This window comes from Meleagris gallopavo, chromosome 1 (assembly GCF_000146605.3).
Source record: "Meleagris gallopavo isolate NT-WF06-2002-E0010 breed Aviagen turkey brand Nicholas breeding stock chromosome 1, Turkey_5.1, whole genome shotgun sequence".
In the NCBI taxonomy this organism is placed as follows: domain Eukaryota; kingdom Metazoa; phylum Chordata; class Aves; order Galliformes; family Phasianidae; genus Meleagris; species Meleagris gallopavo.
The window spans coordinates 102,876,624-102,892,253 of NC_015011.2; the positions used below are offsets into that span (position 1 = coordinate 102,876,624).

General features: G+C 39.0%; 1 protein-coding gene across 1 annotated transcript in view; it reads right to left on the minus strand.

Moving 5' to 3' along the window:
• Positions 1 to 264: 264 nt before the first annotated feature.
• The window catches only part of IFNAR1 (interferon alpha and beta receptor subunit 1), a 16,849-nt gene continuing 1,483 nt past the window's right edge, over positions 265 to 15,630 (minus strand). Inside the window, exons 2-12 of the mRNA XM_031556032.1 lie at positions 14,582 to 14,702; positions 12,448 to 12,641; positions 11,571 to 11,764; positions 10,761 to 10,921; positions 9,530 to 9,677; positions 8,500 to 8,614; positions 7,526 to 7,728; positions 6,194 to 6,348; positions 5,255 to 5,408; positions 2,946 to 3,100; positions 265 to 1,847 (exon numbers count right to left, since the gene is read on the minus strand). Coding sequence (XP_031411892.1) covers positions 1,620 to 1,847; positions 2,946 to 3,100; positions 5,255 to 5,408; positions 6,194 to 6,348; positions 7,526 to 7,728; positions 8,500 to 8,614; positions 9,530 to 9,677; positions 10,761 to 10,921; positions 11,571 to 11,764; positions 12,448 to 12,641; positions 14,582 to 14,702 — 1,828 coding nt within the window. The 3' untranslated portion in view covers positions 265 to 1,619. The remainder of the gene's footprint in view (positions 1,848 to 2,945; positions 3,101 to 5,254; positions 5,409 to 6,193; positions 6,349 to 7,525; positions 7,729 to 8,499; positions 8,615 to 9,529; positions 9,678 to 10,760; positions 10,922 to 11,570; positions 11,765 to 12,447; positions 12,642 to 14,581; positions 14,703 to 15,630) is intronic.

A 15,630-nucleotide genomic window follows, 5' to 3' on the forward strand; every position in this document is an offset into this window, starting at 1 on the left:
ACAGAGCAGAGCTTCTTACCACTAACGGTGAGATGCTGACATTCCCATTTGTCAGTTGAAGCTCTGACTCAGACAGTGTTATTGGTACTTCCATCCTGAACTGCCTAAACCATGCTTGTTCCCACGAAAGCTCTAATTAAGTTTTTATGTGATATTCTTCACGCAGTGTTTTTCTGGAAAGACAATAAGAGAGAATCATGGGGATTTCTAATGTGCTATAGCTTCAATACTGCTATTTTGGAAATAGACATAACCAAGAATGGGTTAAAGAAGTAAATGTGCAAAATTTATTAAGTTCTTCAATGAACACCGGAACATGACATTGATAAAATTAGAACACATTTTTGAAATAAAAAAAAATAATAGAAAAACACCAGCAGTTCCTTGCTGTAATACACAATGGCCACAGTTAACTCAAGCCTAATTTATTCTAAGTCAATTCTGTCGTAAAAAATAATCTATAAAAAATAAAAAAACTTTGAGAGAAGAAAGTGGTATGCAAACAAATGTAACTGCAGCATCTTTACAATTTGTACAAAGAGCTGGCTGTTGGCAAGAAAAGACTGAGTTGGAAAAGCTTTGAAGGACAGTGTCCTTGCCATGCTGTTAGAAGGCATTTTGTAAATAAAACTTGGATATTTCTACATAAAGCATAAAGTTTCACATTCTCAAATCCCATTCGGTTACAAGAGTTCTAACCTTCTGGTTAGAGAAGGAAAAAAAAAAGAACAGGATATTCATCTTAGTATGCCTTATCATCAAAGTAATTGTTGAAGTATTTTTCAAAGTATTATTTGGTTATTTTATGTATTCATTGGCTGCCAGCCTAAATGCAGCACAATGCAATTTGACCATACCTCTATTTACAAAGCGTTTCCACTGGGACTTTATTTTCCACAGTGGAGTGCCTTTTCCCCACTTGGTACTTGCCCATATTACCCTGTGCTGTGAGAGAAGAGCACCCCAATACACAGCTTCACAAACATGGAAGTGGGGAGCACCTGGCAGCCATGGCTGTAAGGAATTTTAAAGGGATGCTCGGAGGAGTTGCCTCATTGAGGCTGTTGTCTTCTTTGCTCTGGATACTTTCCAGAGCATACTTTGCTCTGGACCTACTGATTCAAAAAACACTGTCTCCAAGGGGACAGGGGCTGGAAGATGACAGAGAAGAATCTGAAATGGTATCTGGCATCCACTTTCTTTTGCCTGCGTAAAGATAATCTAAGGACCCTGTCAAAGTACACACTGGCACTCAAAATAAACCTGTAAGAGAGAAATCCTTCTTGTGCAACACAGTAGGTTTTCACCAAGATTATCAGGTTCAAGTACACGAAGCATACAGATCTCTTCTCTGTATTTGGATAGTATTCCTTTTATCACCAGATGACTATTCAGTCAAAATGGCGTAAGCTACCAGAACACCTGTGTGCTTTAACTGCAGTCAGCTGGCAGCAGAGAAGGTATGTAATTATCCAGTAACAAAGTGCAGACTTGGAAACTTCGGAACAAGGATCCCAAAGTCGCACAGTCTTCATTAGGCCGAAGACTTTCATAATTAAAAAAAGTTCAAGTGTTTATTATACTGCAAGTCCCATCTTTGAATTTTATTTTCATAGAAGTTATAGTATGTCCTTTCCTAGTGTTTCTTCTGATCCTTTGCTCTGTGAGGTATTATCATCGTAAGAGTAATTCCCCGAATCTCTACTGCTCTGTTTGAAATGTCTGTTGTCTTTAAAATCAATTTGATTTACTTCTTCTGTGATGCTACTTTCAATTATGTAACAAATTTCTACTGGTTCTTCTGCAGCAGGCACATATGGGCTGCTAACGAGCTGTCCTCCAAAGCCCTGCAAAAACAGAAGCACAAAGAAAGATGAACATTCATATATAATACCTAAAAAATAACCCCATTTAGCATGAAAGCCATACAACTCCACTGTATTGTGTCCAATAGAGTCACAAATTTTTCTACCTATAACATGCAACCTGCTCTCTTAAGTTCAGGAATGAAAAGTCGAGACAAAATTTAGCTACGTTTATACATTGTTCTAGCAACCTCAAGTATTCTGCTATGTTTGCAGCTGCCAATCATGTATATAATCACAATACTTCTTTGATTATAGCCTTGAGACCACTCAAGAAATAAAAGGAATGAATGAAGCAAGCTGCTACAGCATGACACCAAGCCTTACATAGCGCTCAAGAGTTCCACTGTTTGTTGTATGTGCTTCAAATCTATTCTCTGAAATGGTTTTTATATCAAATAAATGCCAAACAACCCCAAGTCTCAGTATTTCTTCACAGGAGAGGTGCTCCAGCCCTCTTTATAGCCCTCCTCTTGAGGTGTTCCAACAACTCCATGGCCCTCTTGCATTGGGAGCCCCAGACCTGAATGCAGTACTGCATGTAGAGCCTTATGAGTAAAAAAGCAGGCAATCAACTCCCTCGACCTGCTGACCAGGCTTCTTTTGAAGCAGTCCAGGATATGACTGCCTTGCTGGGCTGCAAACACACATTGGCAGCCCACCAATACTGGCTACCACCAGTATCCCCAGGTCCTTCCTTGCAGAGGTGCTCTCAGTCAATTCCCCTCTCCAAGATACTCATGATTTCCTCCCAAAGAAACCTTCAGAGAAACTAGTGAGGTGTAATGCAACAAGGAGCAAACAAAGTAGAAGCAATAAGAATCAAGTTCTATGCAGCAAGAAAATAATGTCAAGCTGGTAAATGAAAGGATATGAGTAAGACACAGTGCCCATTGTGTGTTACACAGAATTCTAGAAACTGTTACTACCAAATTTTTCCCTTGGGCATTCCTGCATTTTGTTAAAAAGCATACAATTAATCCGTAAGACTACAAGATAACAGAATCGCTTCTTTTTTTTCCATCAGATTTTCTGCTCATTTTTCTGCTTAATGAATAAGAAAAATAAATCTCATCTTACCTCTATGTTCAGAGGAGTCCGACATGAAGGAAAGAACATGTACTTGATTTTATTGTAGGCTTGATACATGAAAAAAATAACCAGCGATGCCACAATCAAGACAGCAAACAGTGCACCTACAAATGTTGCTAAAATGATAAGAGGTAAGCCTTTACCTAAAGAAGGAAAAAAAACCAATAAACCAAACATTTAGTCTAGGTATTCATGAACTACCAAGATTAAAAACAGATGTTCTCTAAATCTGATACAGTGCTTATCATAGAATTTCACAATACTACACACTATAGCCAGGCACGATGATCATTACGAAAACGATGTCATTCTTATACCTTAAGTAATTTTATTAAAATCACAGCACAAGAGATTTATCAAATATGAGAACACAGGCATCTGCATACAGGATCAGAACCGTGATCCAATGATTCCCTGACTACCTGACAGCAGGACAGAAAGGCTGCCCACAGACAACCACATGAAGCACCTGATGTACACAAATCTGCTACCCCGCTGGCCCTGGCCCCAGACAACATAATATGAAACTAATGGAAATATGGGAGTAAACACTTCCACGTTATGGAAATTTCCATGGGTTATGGAAGGAGAATGGACAATTAAAACAGTGAAGTTGGCTGCTGGCTTTTCAGCCATGAAATGATTAGACTTGCCAGACTTGAAAGACCTCCAGGAGCAGAAAAGAGTTTCTTTGACGGGACAGGAACTTCAATTCTAAGATTCAGATGACTGTGGCCCAGTCAGTAGGGAGAAAAAAGATCTAGCAAGCAATTTATCTATTCCTTTCAGACGAGTATCTAGGAATAAATCAATTCCAAGCATATCCCAACTATTTCCTATACAGGTAATCTAGACACCAGCTCAACTTCTTACACTGTCAGTATAGAAACCTATTTAAGTATTGAAACCTATGTAAGTATAGAAAGATGAGATAAATTTCACTTCAGTGCTCAAACACGGTCCTGTATTCCTGTTTCAACTAAGAACCATAGAAAGGCTTCTAACAGGCAAGGCTCAGTGCTAAGACTTAAATTTTGAACCTTGTGGTAGAAGAATAAGAAAACAGAACCCAGCTTTTGATAGCAAAATACTGTCATCAAATAAACCTTTCAGCTGAATAGTCATAGGGTGTTCAGTGATTAAGTTCAAGAGTTCTGCAAGCTTCCTTCTATTCTACTCCTCTATTCTACTTTGCCACGTATTCTCTGGTTCTGTCAAACAAACCAACTGAAGGGAGATTGAACACACTATAATAACAGGAAACACTTTACAAATAACCTAAGGGAGACAATCAGGACTTTTTAATCTCTATTTCCAGTTAGTATAAGTGATCAAAGAACAAAAGCATACCACACTGAGATATAAGAACATCTGGGAAGCACGATCTGTGTGACTTTCTATCCCAGTATGGAAGCTGGAATGTACTTCTTGGTCTTAAGTAGATTAAGTACAATAGGGCAATACGGGGAAATCTAATCTTTAACCAGTCAAACAATTAAAGAATTTATTTTATGAAACTAAAAAAGGTAATATTTAATTATTTTTAGGCTTAATAAAGACAGGAAGTGAGGACTATATAAATCACTAAGTCACAGAAGTTTATTATGTGAGAAAATAATAATATGATTACTAAATTTTCTTAGTGTCAGTTTGGATAGTTCTTTATTTTTTTAGTGCTAAAAGCTCTTACTAAAAGACAACCAGCCAAACTAAATTCAACAGTTTAACATGCCCTGATGTTGACTGAATATAACCCATCCTCAAACCTATTTTCATTTTGCACAGAATGTGCAAACAAGTCAGTAACGACTCTGAGTGTCTTCATCTATCATTTGTCCCCTAAAGTGTCCCCTCACACTTTAAAGTAGTTTTTTTTTAATTTAGTTAGTTCACAAAATAATTAAGACAACTCAAGAATAAAATACTCTTAAAAATGTAGTACCTAGAGATTCCCTGCACCCTCATAACCATATTTAAGAGGCAATGGACATTAAAGTGTGCTATTAACAAGCTGGAATTAAGTTTAATCCATAATCATTACAGTGACTATTCTGAGACTCAGATGTACTTTGGAATAACCACAATGCAGTTTTGTTGAGGTCAGAACAGAAGTCATATCAGTACAGCAACAGGACAGAACACGGCAGCAGTGACAGACCTCTGCCCAGATGGGTGCTGACTTGGTAAGGCCGTTATGTCATGCTGCAAATACTTCCTAACTAGTGAGGACTGCAAAGGCCTGTGAAGTGTTAACAGTTTCAATTCCATAGGTGTAACAAGTCCAAAGTTCATCTTACCTCCAGGTGTTCCGATGCATTCCTCTTTGCTGAAATCACTGCTTTTGTTGTAAGATTTTGAGAATGCTTGTACTTTCACACAGTACAAAGTCGAGGGTGTCAGATCAGAGATTGTTGCTATTGTCTGTTTTGTTTCTTTCGTTTTCACTTCCTCCTGAAAAAGAGCAAAGTAAGGTGCACATACATATTACAAGAATCACTCAACCAATCAAGAGTTTCGGACTCTGCTGAAGAAGTAATTCTATAAGTAGCTGGATACCATTCTGCACTTTGATTGAATAAAACAGAGGAACCACGTAACTCTAAAGCAAGCTGATTCAGAAAACATTTATTGTCAAGAACATACCATTTTCACCATACCAAAACCTTGCAATCAAAACTGATGTACTCTGTGCAAAATTAAACTCCTTCCAGTTACTGTCTTCCTTCTCCCACAAGTTTACACACACACATTTACCGACTGTGATAAAAATATTTTGCTCTAAGAATATTTAAAGACTATGGAGAGATGTATTAAAACATGAACTGGAAACATTCAAGGCTTCATTATGTCATTATACATGTAGGTATGAAACTGCAAATACAGAAATAAGCATTTGAGAGGCAGGAATCTACATTAGGCCAAGACTCCTACAGAGATAGAATAAGAAAGAAACCTCTGTTCAAAAGCAAGCCATTTGGCAGCTTTATGAAACTCAGAGCATAGCTCTACAAAATCATTACATGGCCCATGTGAATGAAAAAAGATCAAAATCTCCTCAAGTTGTAATGCTAGACTTTTTAAAAGAATCTTTCACAAAAACAGGCAAACAAACAGGCACCATGACTGGCACATCATGTACGTGCCTCTTCTGAAAATAAGCTTCTTGAGAACTTAAATGCAGTATTCGTGTCATAGCAAATTGCACGTACTGTTTTAAGCACTTGATGACTTCATACCTCATTATCTGATGAATTCTTCCAATACAGAATCTGGTAAGATAAATCATAAAGGTCACTCATGATTTCATTCTCAGGACTTCCTGGAGGAGTAATCTTGACATGGAGCAAAACATCACTGATGTCCACCTTTATATCAGGAGGGCCAATTTCATCTTCAGACATTAAAAAAAAAATACACGGTTAAAAATAAGACTGAAAGAATGGAAGTAACAATAGTGAATAAAACACAGCCATTTAAGTCTATGAAAATTTTTAAAAATGTGTATTTAAAACCCTGACTTGACTAATAGCTTTAGCTGCATGTATCTGCACATATCTGTACACATAAGGGCAGCTCTGGAAGTACTGCCTCCTATTTTATTATGTTGACCCACGACAACAGAGGTGAATATTGGTTGTATGGCAGTAAAGGCTGAACCTTCCCACCAATATCCCATTACATGTTGTTGTCATGTGACAGACAGCAGCAGAGGGGCAGTTTGACAGAACGGTGTTTGACATGGAAGTGTGTATGAAGCAAAGGTGTGTCACTGAATTCCTCTGTATGGAAAAAATGGCACCCACTGATAATCACCGACACTTGAAGGGAAACCAAAGAGTGGATGTGAGTACAGTGAAGCAGTGGGTGATGCATTTTAGCAGTGGTAAGAGACACGAAAGACAAGCCATGGACAGCCATGCATAGCTGTCAGACTACAAAGCATGAAGCATGTCTCAATCACTCATCCCCATCTAAAGGGGAGCTACAGGAAAGAAGGGGTCAGAGTCTTTAGCAGGGTCTGTGGTGACAGAACAAGGCAAAATGGCTTCGAGCTCAAAGAGAGTAGATTTAGGTTAGATATAAAGAAAAAAACCTTTTACAGTGAGGATGGTGAGGCACAGAACAGGTTGCCCAGTGATGTGGTTGATGCCCTGTCCCTGGAGTCTTTCAAGGTAAGGCTGTATAAGACCCTGGGCAACCTGATCTCTTTGGGCCAATGAAGGATGGGCTGCATGGTCAACATTTTCCTAGTAATGATACCATCATAGCAGCTGTGAAACAGCAGGACACAATAGCCACCTCCACTCCTGCAGATGTTTACAAACAAAGCATGCAGGCTCTTTTTTATCAGTGATGGAAGCATACAGCTAACCGTGGTGCCTATGTTGAAAAATACTGTTTTGTAGCTGAGAATTTGCTCTATCAAATTCTGTTACTCTCATCTTTTTATCTGTGGTAGTTTCCATGGAATCAAATAGGAGGCATCACATTCAGAGCAACTCACGTAGCATCATCAAGTACAAATCGGCTGAGAAATGAAAAAAATTTAAGAAAGAATATCTCCTTACTTGTTACCAGAGGATCAACTTTTACATCTTTAGATAAGCATGATTTATTATTTTCATTCATGGCCTGCACACGGAAGTAATGAAATCCCGAAAGAGATTCGATGACAGATGACAAATTGCATTTCATGTCAGTGATGTTCTCACATCCCGATACCTTCCGCCACTTCGAGGAGTAATCATCATAAAGGTGCTTTAGGAACCCACTGCAAGAGATATTTCAATGTCTTTTTATGACGTTGGGCCCACAAATTTAAAAAAAACAAACAAACAAGAAAACTAGTTCTTCTATTTATAACTGAAACAATGAAGTCAATTAAATCAGGAAGTACAAATGAGTGCCTTACTCAATCCTCACTAGAAAAATTACATTCCTGTTGTTAAAATTTTTACAATTCAAATTCAGATTTTTCAATGAGTTCTGTGAAGTTATTTTTTTGTCACGTCAAAGGAATTCCAAAAGAATGCTGCTCTTTATGAGCTCTCTCTCGTCATTTTGATGCCAGTCACAGTATCTGTTCCACATACGACTGGACATTAGGATGCATGCATATAGACATGACATTTTTCTTTTTCAAATGCTGGAAACTGACCAGAAGAAATCAAATATGTTGATAGTTGAAACCTTGAACAATAGCATTTTGCTCATGACTTCTAGTCATCTAATTTCTTCACATTTAAAAAGGTACAGGGAAATGCAAACTTCGTATCTTATATGAAATGCTACTTAGAATATATAGAGAATTCAATTCCATCAAGCATTTAGCACTTCTAAGACAAGTCTAGTGTCCAGAAGTTCTACAATACGTTGTATGCAATCCTTTAAAAAGCCACTAGATGAATTCAGTGTTTCACAGAACGTGTTAAAACACATTTACAGAGTATTTAACTTCTAACAAGAACTTGTAAAAGACAGGATGTGACATTTAGAACTACACTACAGGTTTATACAGAGAGATGGAAATTGCTTAACTCACGGGAGATGCTGTACGGTATAGTTCACATGTTCTTTATAGTGATTATTCCAAAGCAGAGAGAATTTCATGTTCAAAGCAAAAACTCTCACATTTGTTGGACAAAGAAGATCATTCACTGCTCAAAATAAAAAGCAGAAGTTACTGGGTAGTAATTAGCTTTATATTACATACAGCAACTTCTCACTAAGCAAGCATTCCTCACACAAACGGTCATGGTACACATTCAAGAACTTTACAGAACAGTAAAAAAATAATAATAATCAAAGTTACGTTTGAATTACAAAGGTGACAAATTGGTAGGTTGTGTATACAACAGAATGTAAGGTTTTAACAATAAAAATATTAGTTAAATTCATTACAGTTAAAATTAAGGAGAGATGCATGGAGATTTGTAGAAATAAACTAGTCCAGCAGTGACTTGCCTAGAAAACTATGTAAAATATACACAAACAAACACAAAGCAGTTTTGATGTACCATTCACTCAATCTAGAGTTTAATTTTCCACATTCCCACACTGTAATTTTTCCTGAAACAAATATTTAGGAATACTTAAAGACACTTGAACAGCACACAAAAGAATTCAAATGCAGACATGCAAAACAGGCTATTAATTGCAAGCAAGCTGCACACAACAATTCTTCAGAATCTGCAAGAATAAAGTCCAAAAGGCTTGCATAAAAGACATTTTTCCAAGCCTGGCTCCACTTGACTTCATATGCATTCATTTATACCTAATACACAAAAGTATTTTATTTTGTCAACACACACTTCCCTTTCCTCTTGATTCAAAGTCACAAATCCAAAACAAATATCTAGTTTTCCTGTACAGAGAAAGTAGTGTTCACAACCCAAATCACTGGACAGAATTTGCCTCCAAGCAAAAACCTCTGTGTACTATAAAAACTTCTAATATCAATAGGCAACATTTCATATTGATTTAAAATAGAAAATTCTAAATAACATGCAATGATTGCTGCTATACCAAAGTAAGTAGGAACTTGTTTGAAATAAGATGACTTCATACTTTACCTTTACGGGTGGTTTTTATGCAATGAATTGGACTGAACAGGCCTTCTCGAGAGTCCAGAAAGATAGTTGCTTGAACTTTCAAACAATAGGTAGTCTCTGGAGCAAGACCATCTATTATATCCATAGGTAAAATCTTTTGAATTCTGACCTGTAGGAGAAAATTGTGAACAGTATATGAAGATAACTGCTCTTCCAGATGGGCTGATTTTTAAGTATCCTTTCTACCCACCAGGTTTCAGTCTATTTGTACAATATCACAGAACATAGAATGGCTTGGGATGGAAGGGCCCTTTAGGATCACGTAGTTCCAATCTCCTACTGTAGGCAGGGATACCTCCCTCTGGACCAGGTTGCTCAAAGCCCCATCCAGCCCGGCCTTGCATGCCTCCAGGGAGGGAGCATCCACTACCTCTCTGGGCAACCAATGTCTGTTCCAGTGTCTCACTACCCTCACAGTAAAGAATTTCTTCCTAACATCTAGTCTAAACCTACCCTCTTCCAGTTTAAAGCCATTTCCCCTTGTCCTGTTGCTACATGCCCTTACAAGAAGTCCCTCCCCAGCTTTCCCTAGGCAGTGCTAAAGTAGGGAACAAAGGACGATACGTGTAGCTGATTCAGCACTGAAAGGAAGTATCTAACTTTGCTCCTTTACACATGAAACTAGATTTCCAGTTTCAGGAATGCAGCACAGCTCTGGATGAAACATAACTGAGGAGTTCAAGTGCAGCAAGTTCATTGAACGAACATTTCCTCCTCTCCCTACTTAGCCGACCAGACATGTCAGACACACAGCCTGTACTTTACTTACCATAATCCAGAAGATCAAATTAGCCTCTTATCTCACCCTTACCCTTCCCTATCTTTATCCTACTGTAAGTGTTTCTTCCCACTGCCTTGAACTTTCTTTCCTTTCCCTGTTCCTGCTGGCTGACAGTGGATCCTACTCCAGCTCATGTGAGACGGTTTCACTTCACCCCTCATGCATTAACAACTGGCTCTGGGATTTAAGAGAAAATCTTAAAACAGCAATTCTCATAAAATATCTAATATAGTTCTCTAGAAATACAAACAAACAAATTAAAAACAAAAACTTCTCAGCCACGTTGCAACAGTTATACTGCTATTGTGTAACTAAACAAGCTATATATTTAAACAATTCAATTTTAGAGCATTCAATAATTAAGGCAAAGGTCTAGCACTTATGGTCAAAAAAAACAGAATATAATCATACCTCTTCTACATTGGATGAATTTTCCCAGATAACTACATAATATGTAAACTTCAGAGGATTTAGCCACATTTTTCGGACTTCATTTGCTTCTGGAGGAGAAACCTTAATTTTAATGGCTCCATTTATGGACTGCAACGCTATTTCAGGGGGACCAATGTGAGCTGCAAATATGAAAAAGCCAAGCGTGATGAATGTTTAAAGGAAAACAAGCCAGCATTTAAGTTACATTAGTAATACACAGCTACTGTGATTTAGTATCTTACTTTCAACTCTTTCAATGCTGTAACAAAACTACAGAAATTGCCCACAGGAACTTAGTTTTAATTCTTCTCAGGCAGTAACTCGCAGAAATCTAACCTAAAATATATGACAATGTTGCCTGAAATTAAAATGCAGTATTACAAATGAACGTTTTCCATAAAGGAATGAAAAAGCTCGATTGTATTTTAAAATAAGTAAGGCAAAAAATTTAGCTCAAACAAATCAATCCAGTAGTACTGCACAGTAGCCTTCCTTCACTATCCTATAATGAAAAGCCAAGAGGTCAGTAGAAGACCTCCAGGAAAGCCCATTTCAGGGAGGTTTTATGGAATCTAGAAAGACAGAGTGATATTAAGATCCCTGAGAAGAACAGCACCACTATCAATATTTTTCCCTTTCCAGAAATCATCTGTAAGTACCTTACATTATTTTAAGGTTGAGAAAGTCACTAATTTATGCTGTTGTAAGCAGAAGAAACCACATATAAGCCACAATAAAGTGCAGAAGGACATTTAACTAGATATGTTGCAATATGTAAGGAGCTCATACCTATTTCATATGGAATCATTTCAAAAATGCTAGACCACGGAGACTTGTCTTCCCTTCTTTCAGCCCTTATGCGCACGTGATGCACATCATAGTATGCAGTTATTGATGAAGAAAAGTCACATTCCGTGTGACTGACGTTCTGACAACCAGATAACTCCCTCCACTCTGGTTGATCTGTCTGAAGATTATCAAAGCTGCGAGAAGAGGATAAAATAAAATAAAAATCAGAGCAATCTAAATCCTGTTTTCTTCACTTTCTTCTAAATGCTAGGAAGTATCAGTTTGCCTAGCATTTAGCACCAACTACACTGGTCTAGTGATACCTATTTTGTCAGCCACAAGTTGATACCACCATTTAATTCATTACTTTAATCTATCACTTTATCAGTTTAACCTTTTTACCCAAGAGTATCAGACTTTGTAAACTGATAGCTAACCACTAGGTTTATTCAGCGTGTGAACACAGTGTCTGAGAACAGCAACAAAGAACTGTCAAAATCCAGAATTATTTCCTCTCTCAAATTTAGTTTGTGTGTGTTGACACAACCTAGCTCAAAAAAAGAAAAGAACCCCCAAAAAACAGAGAAGAGTCAATACACTTGAAAACTACATTTCCAAATGTACCACTTTATTGCCCAGTATTGAGAATTACTACTAAGTGTGCTCTGTGTTTATTACTCATCCCTATCAGTAATGATCTAATTTTACATGTAAACTAGAAATACGAAGGACAACTCTTGGATTCTATGTCAAGAAATATCTTCCTAGAAGTTTTACGTGGCAGCATCAAGAAACATAAATCCATCAGTAAACCAATTTGCTCTTCTGTAAAACTCCAGGTCTGATACTTGTGGCTCAGCATGAAGCTACTACTTACCACTGGTATTGTGCTGAAAACGTCACATTGGTACCATCCCCAGTGTAGTTCCACCTCAGGGTGAAATTTGAATTTACAGCATAAACCTGAATATCCTGAGGACTCTTCAGATTAGTCTGGCCTATAAAAAAAGACAATATCAAGCTATATAAGGATTGGGATAAGTAATTTTGACATAGTATAAGGAGAAACCACTTTTGTTAAAAAAAGTGACAGTGAAATAATTATCCCCCTACCTCCCTTTCAAAAGCACATACAGTTGTAACATTCATCACATGAAGTTCACTGCTACGGGTGATTATAAGCAATCTGAATGCTTTCATGCCATATTTTATTGGTTGGATCCAACATCTGGAGCTCAGCTGCAAACCACTCAGGACTGACCTAATGCTCTCATTTCACAGCTGTGGAACAGACAGTGCATCAGACTTTGCCACACATTACTGCCACAAAATCAATGCATGGCCTTGAATATAAATCCCATTCAGTGAGGTTTCCTCACACAGCAGGCCTTCTATCTCACTTAAGTCTTATGTTTTCTTTTACCCAAAGAACAGCACATAAAATGACATATGGAGGGCAAATGTTAAATCTAAGGACACATATAAGAATGATCAAAATATCAAGGGAAAGAGCAGTCCACGAGAGGAGCAAAACTAACCTCTGTCAGGGAGATAGCCAACGTGAAGCAATATTAGATATGGATTAAAGTGTTCAAACTAAAATCAGGAAGCTTTGTGAAATAAAGATTACAGATTAATCATTGAAATGAACATTTCAAAAGGGTTTTGTTTTTTTTTTTTTGTGGGACCATAGTAGAGGAAAGAAGGGAACATTTGTCAAAAAATTTGCTTGTTCAATAGGGGTCATACCTGCACGTTGCCTTCATATAAATCTAAGCAGCATAGAATCATAGAATTGTTTAAGCTGGAAGGAACCTTTCATAGGCCATCTGGTCCAACACCCCTGCAATGAGCAGGGACACCTACAGCTCCATCAGGAGCACAGAGCCCCATCCAGCCTGACCTTCAGCGTCCCCAGGGACGGGGCATCCACCACCTCTCTGGGCAACCTGTTCCACTGCCTCACCACCCTTACTGTAAAAAACTTCTTCCTTGTATTTAATGTAGACCTCCCCACTTTTACTTTGAAACAATTTTCCCTTGTCGTATCACAACAGGCCCTGGTAATGAGTCTGTCCCCTACCTTCTTGTAGCCCCTGTACCACAGGCTATGCTTTTACCCTATCTAAAAGCGGAATATAACAGCATTAAATATATTAAGTAGTTTTGCAGAAGCTCACTATCTTTTTCCACTGCCAGCTGGATGAAAGAGGTATCAAAGTAATCTCCTACAAAAGCAGCAGGATGGGTAAGGAAGCTCACTGGGATGAGGACATTAGCTTACATACACAACTTTCCTCGTCTTTCTCCCCCCTCCCCCACTTCCCCACCCATAGGTTTTACTGTAAGAGAAACAGTTCAAAACCTTTCCAACCATAGCGTAGGATTGAAGGCTGGTATGATGTGGCATAGGAAAGCACGTGATGTTTTGGGAAATGGATTTAAGTCTATCACAGAAGATGCCAAGCAATACTTCCTCACTGCAGGAATTGCTGCATTTTGAGGCCTACCTGAACAAGCAAGTTCACAGCCAATGGCAGAAGCCGTTCTGGTACAAATTCTCTAAATCCAGAAGAGAAGCAAATCACTCTGAACTCCAACACAAGCCTTTCTGAGGTTGGATAGTGAATTCAGAAGGAATAGGTTTAGTAACAGGCCCAAAAGCAGATTATCATGAGCCTCAGGTTTGACTGCCTCTTTTCCACTGCCTTACCGATCTAACGGTAAAAAACTTCTTCCAATCTAAATCTCCCTTCTTTTAGTTTGAAATCATTTCCTCTTGTCTTGTCTCAACAGACTCTGCTAAAGCGTCCGTCCCTTTCTTTCTTACAGACCCCTTTTAGATGCTGAAAATCTACTCATCAACTTTCCACATATTTCAGTTCCCTGGTATTTGGTACGAATTGTCCATCTGAATACAAGAAATAATACTTTCTAGCTTGCGGTGACACGTATGAAGAGACAGAGTTTGCTGAAGATGGCAAGACTCACAATGCACTGCTGTGACTTACAGATAAGCCCCTGGCAGGATTCACCACCTCAACTAATTTAGGTTTTGCAGCACTAGAAAAAGGAGCTGTCTTATAAACTTCTTGTGAATCTTTAAATACTGTTTTTAAATCAATCGTCAAACTAAAAGTTGAGATGATACACCATTCACCTCAAAAGGGAAACACTCTAACAAAAATGGTTATTTTTGCTCTCCTATCTGAACTGTAAAGGCAAGCACAGCGTGAAAGTACACAATTACATGTCCTACTCCATGACTGCTGCAGCACTGCCTGCTAGCAGCTGTTAGGAGCTCAGCAACAGCCTGCTACTTATTATGTGTGGGTTAGAAACTATCACGGAAACTCTGTCTCAGCCTTTCAGCACCAGGCCTGTTATGTGTGGGTATGGAAGACAGAGAGAAAGCCACAACCAAACACAGCAAAGGCAGCCCGACTGCTGCTGACTCCACGGGTAGAACGGTGCTCTAAGGCAGCAGGGTTATCACCAGGGTTTTCAGACTGAGGAACTCCTGGTTTTGACAGGGCAGAAGGTGACAGGTCACTGCAGCCCAGCAGCCACTTCTACACACAGAAGCAGCACGTGGCATGCCAATTATTTTCTGCACTCTGTGGGCTAATTGAAGTAGCTGCAGGTAGCACAGCGCTGACAGCCCTGGGTTGTAACTTGGAATGAATGTACAAACCAAAGGGCTGGAACGGAAAAGAGAAGAAGTGCCAGAGCTGCTTTTCTACCCCAGCCCTGCCACAAAGGCACAGTGAAGACCCCAGAAAGCAGCATCCGGGCTTCTGTCATGTTACTGCCCTTGAGATCACGTCCTGAAATCAAGCAGCGTTGTTTCCCTCGGTTCCCTACTTGCACTTCAGACTCCGAGGCGCTTTCGCAGCAAGTTAACGGGATCCCGAAGCCCGTTTCCCACACACCGACTCGCAGCATACACACACGAGGCGGGCACAAAACACGCCCCCCCCGCCTTCCCCTAAGCGCCCCAAAGCCCGGCGACGGCAACCGGACAGTCTCGGAGCGAGGGGCTCCACGGCCGCGCCGCCCC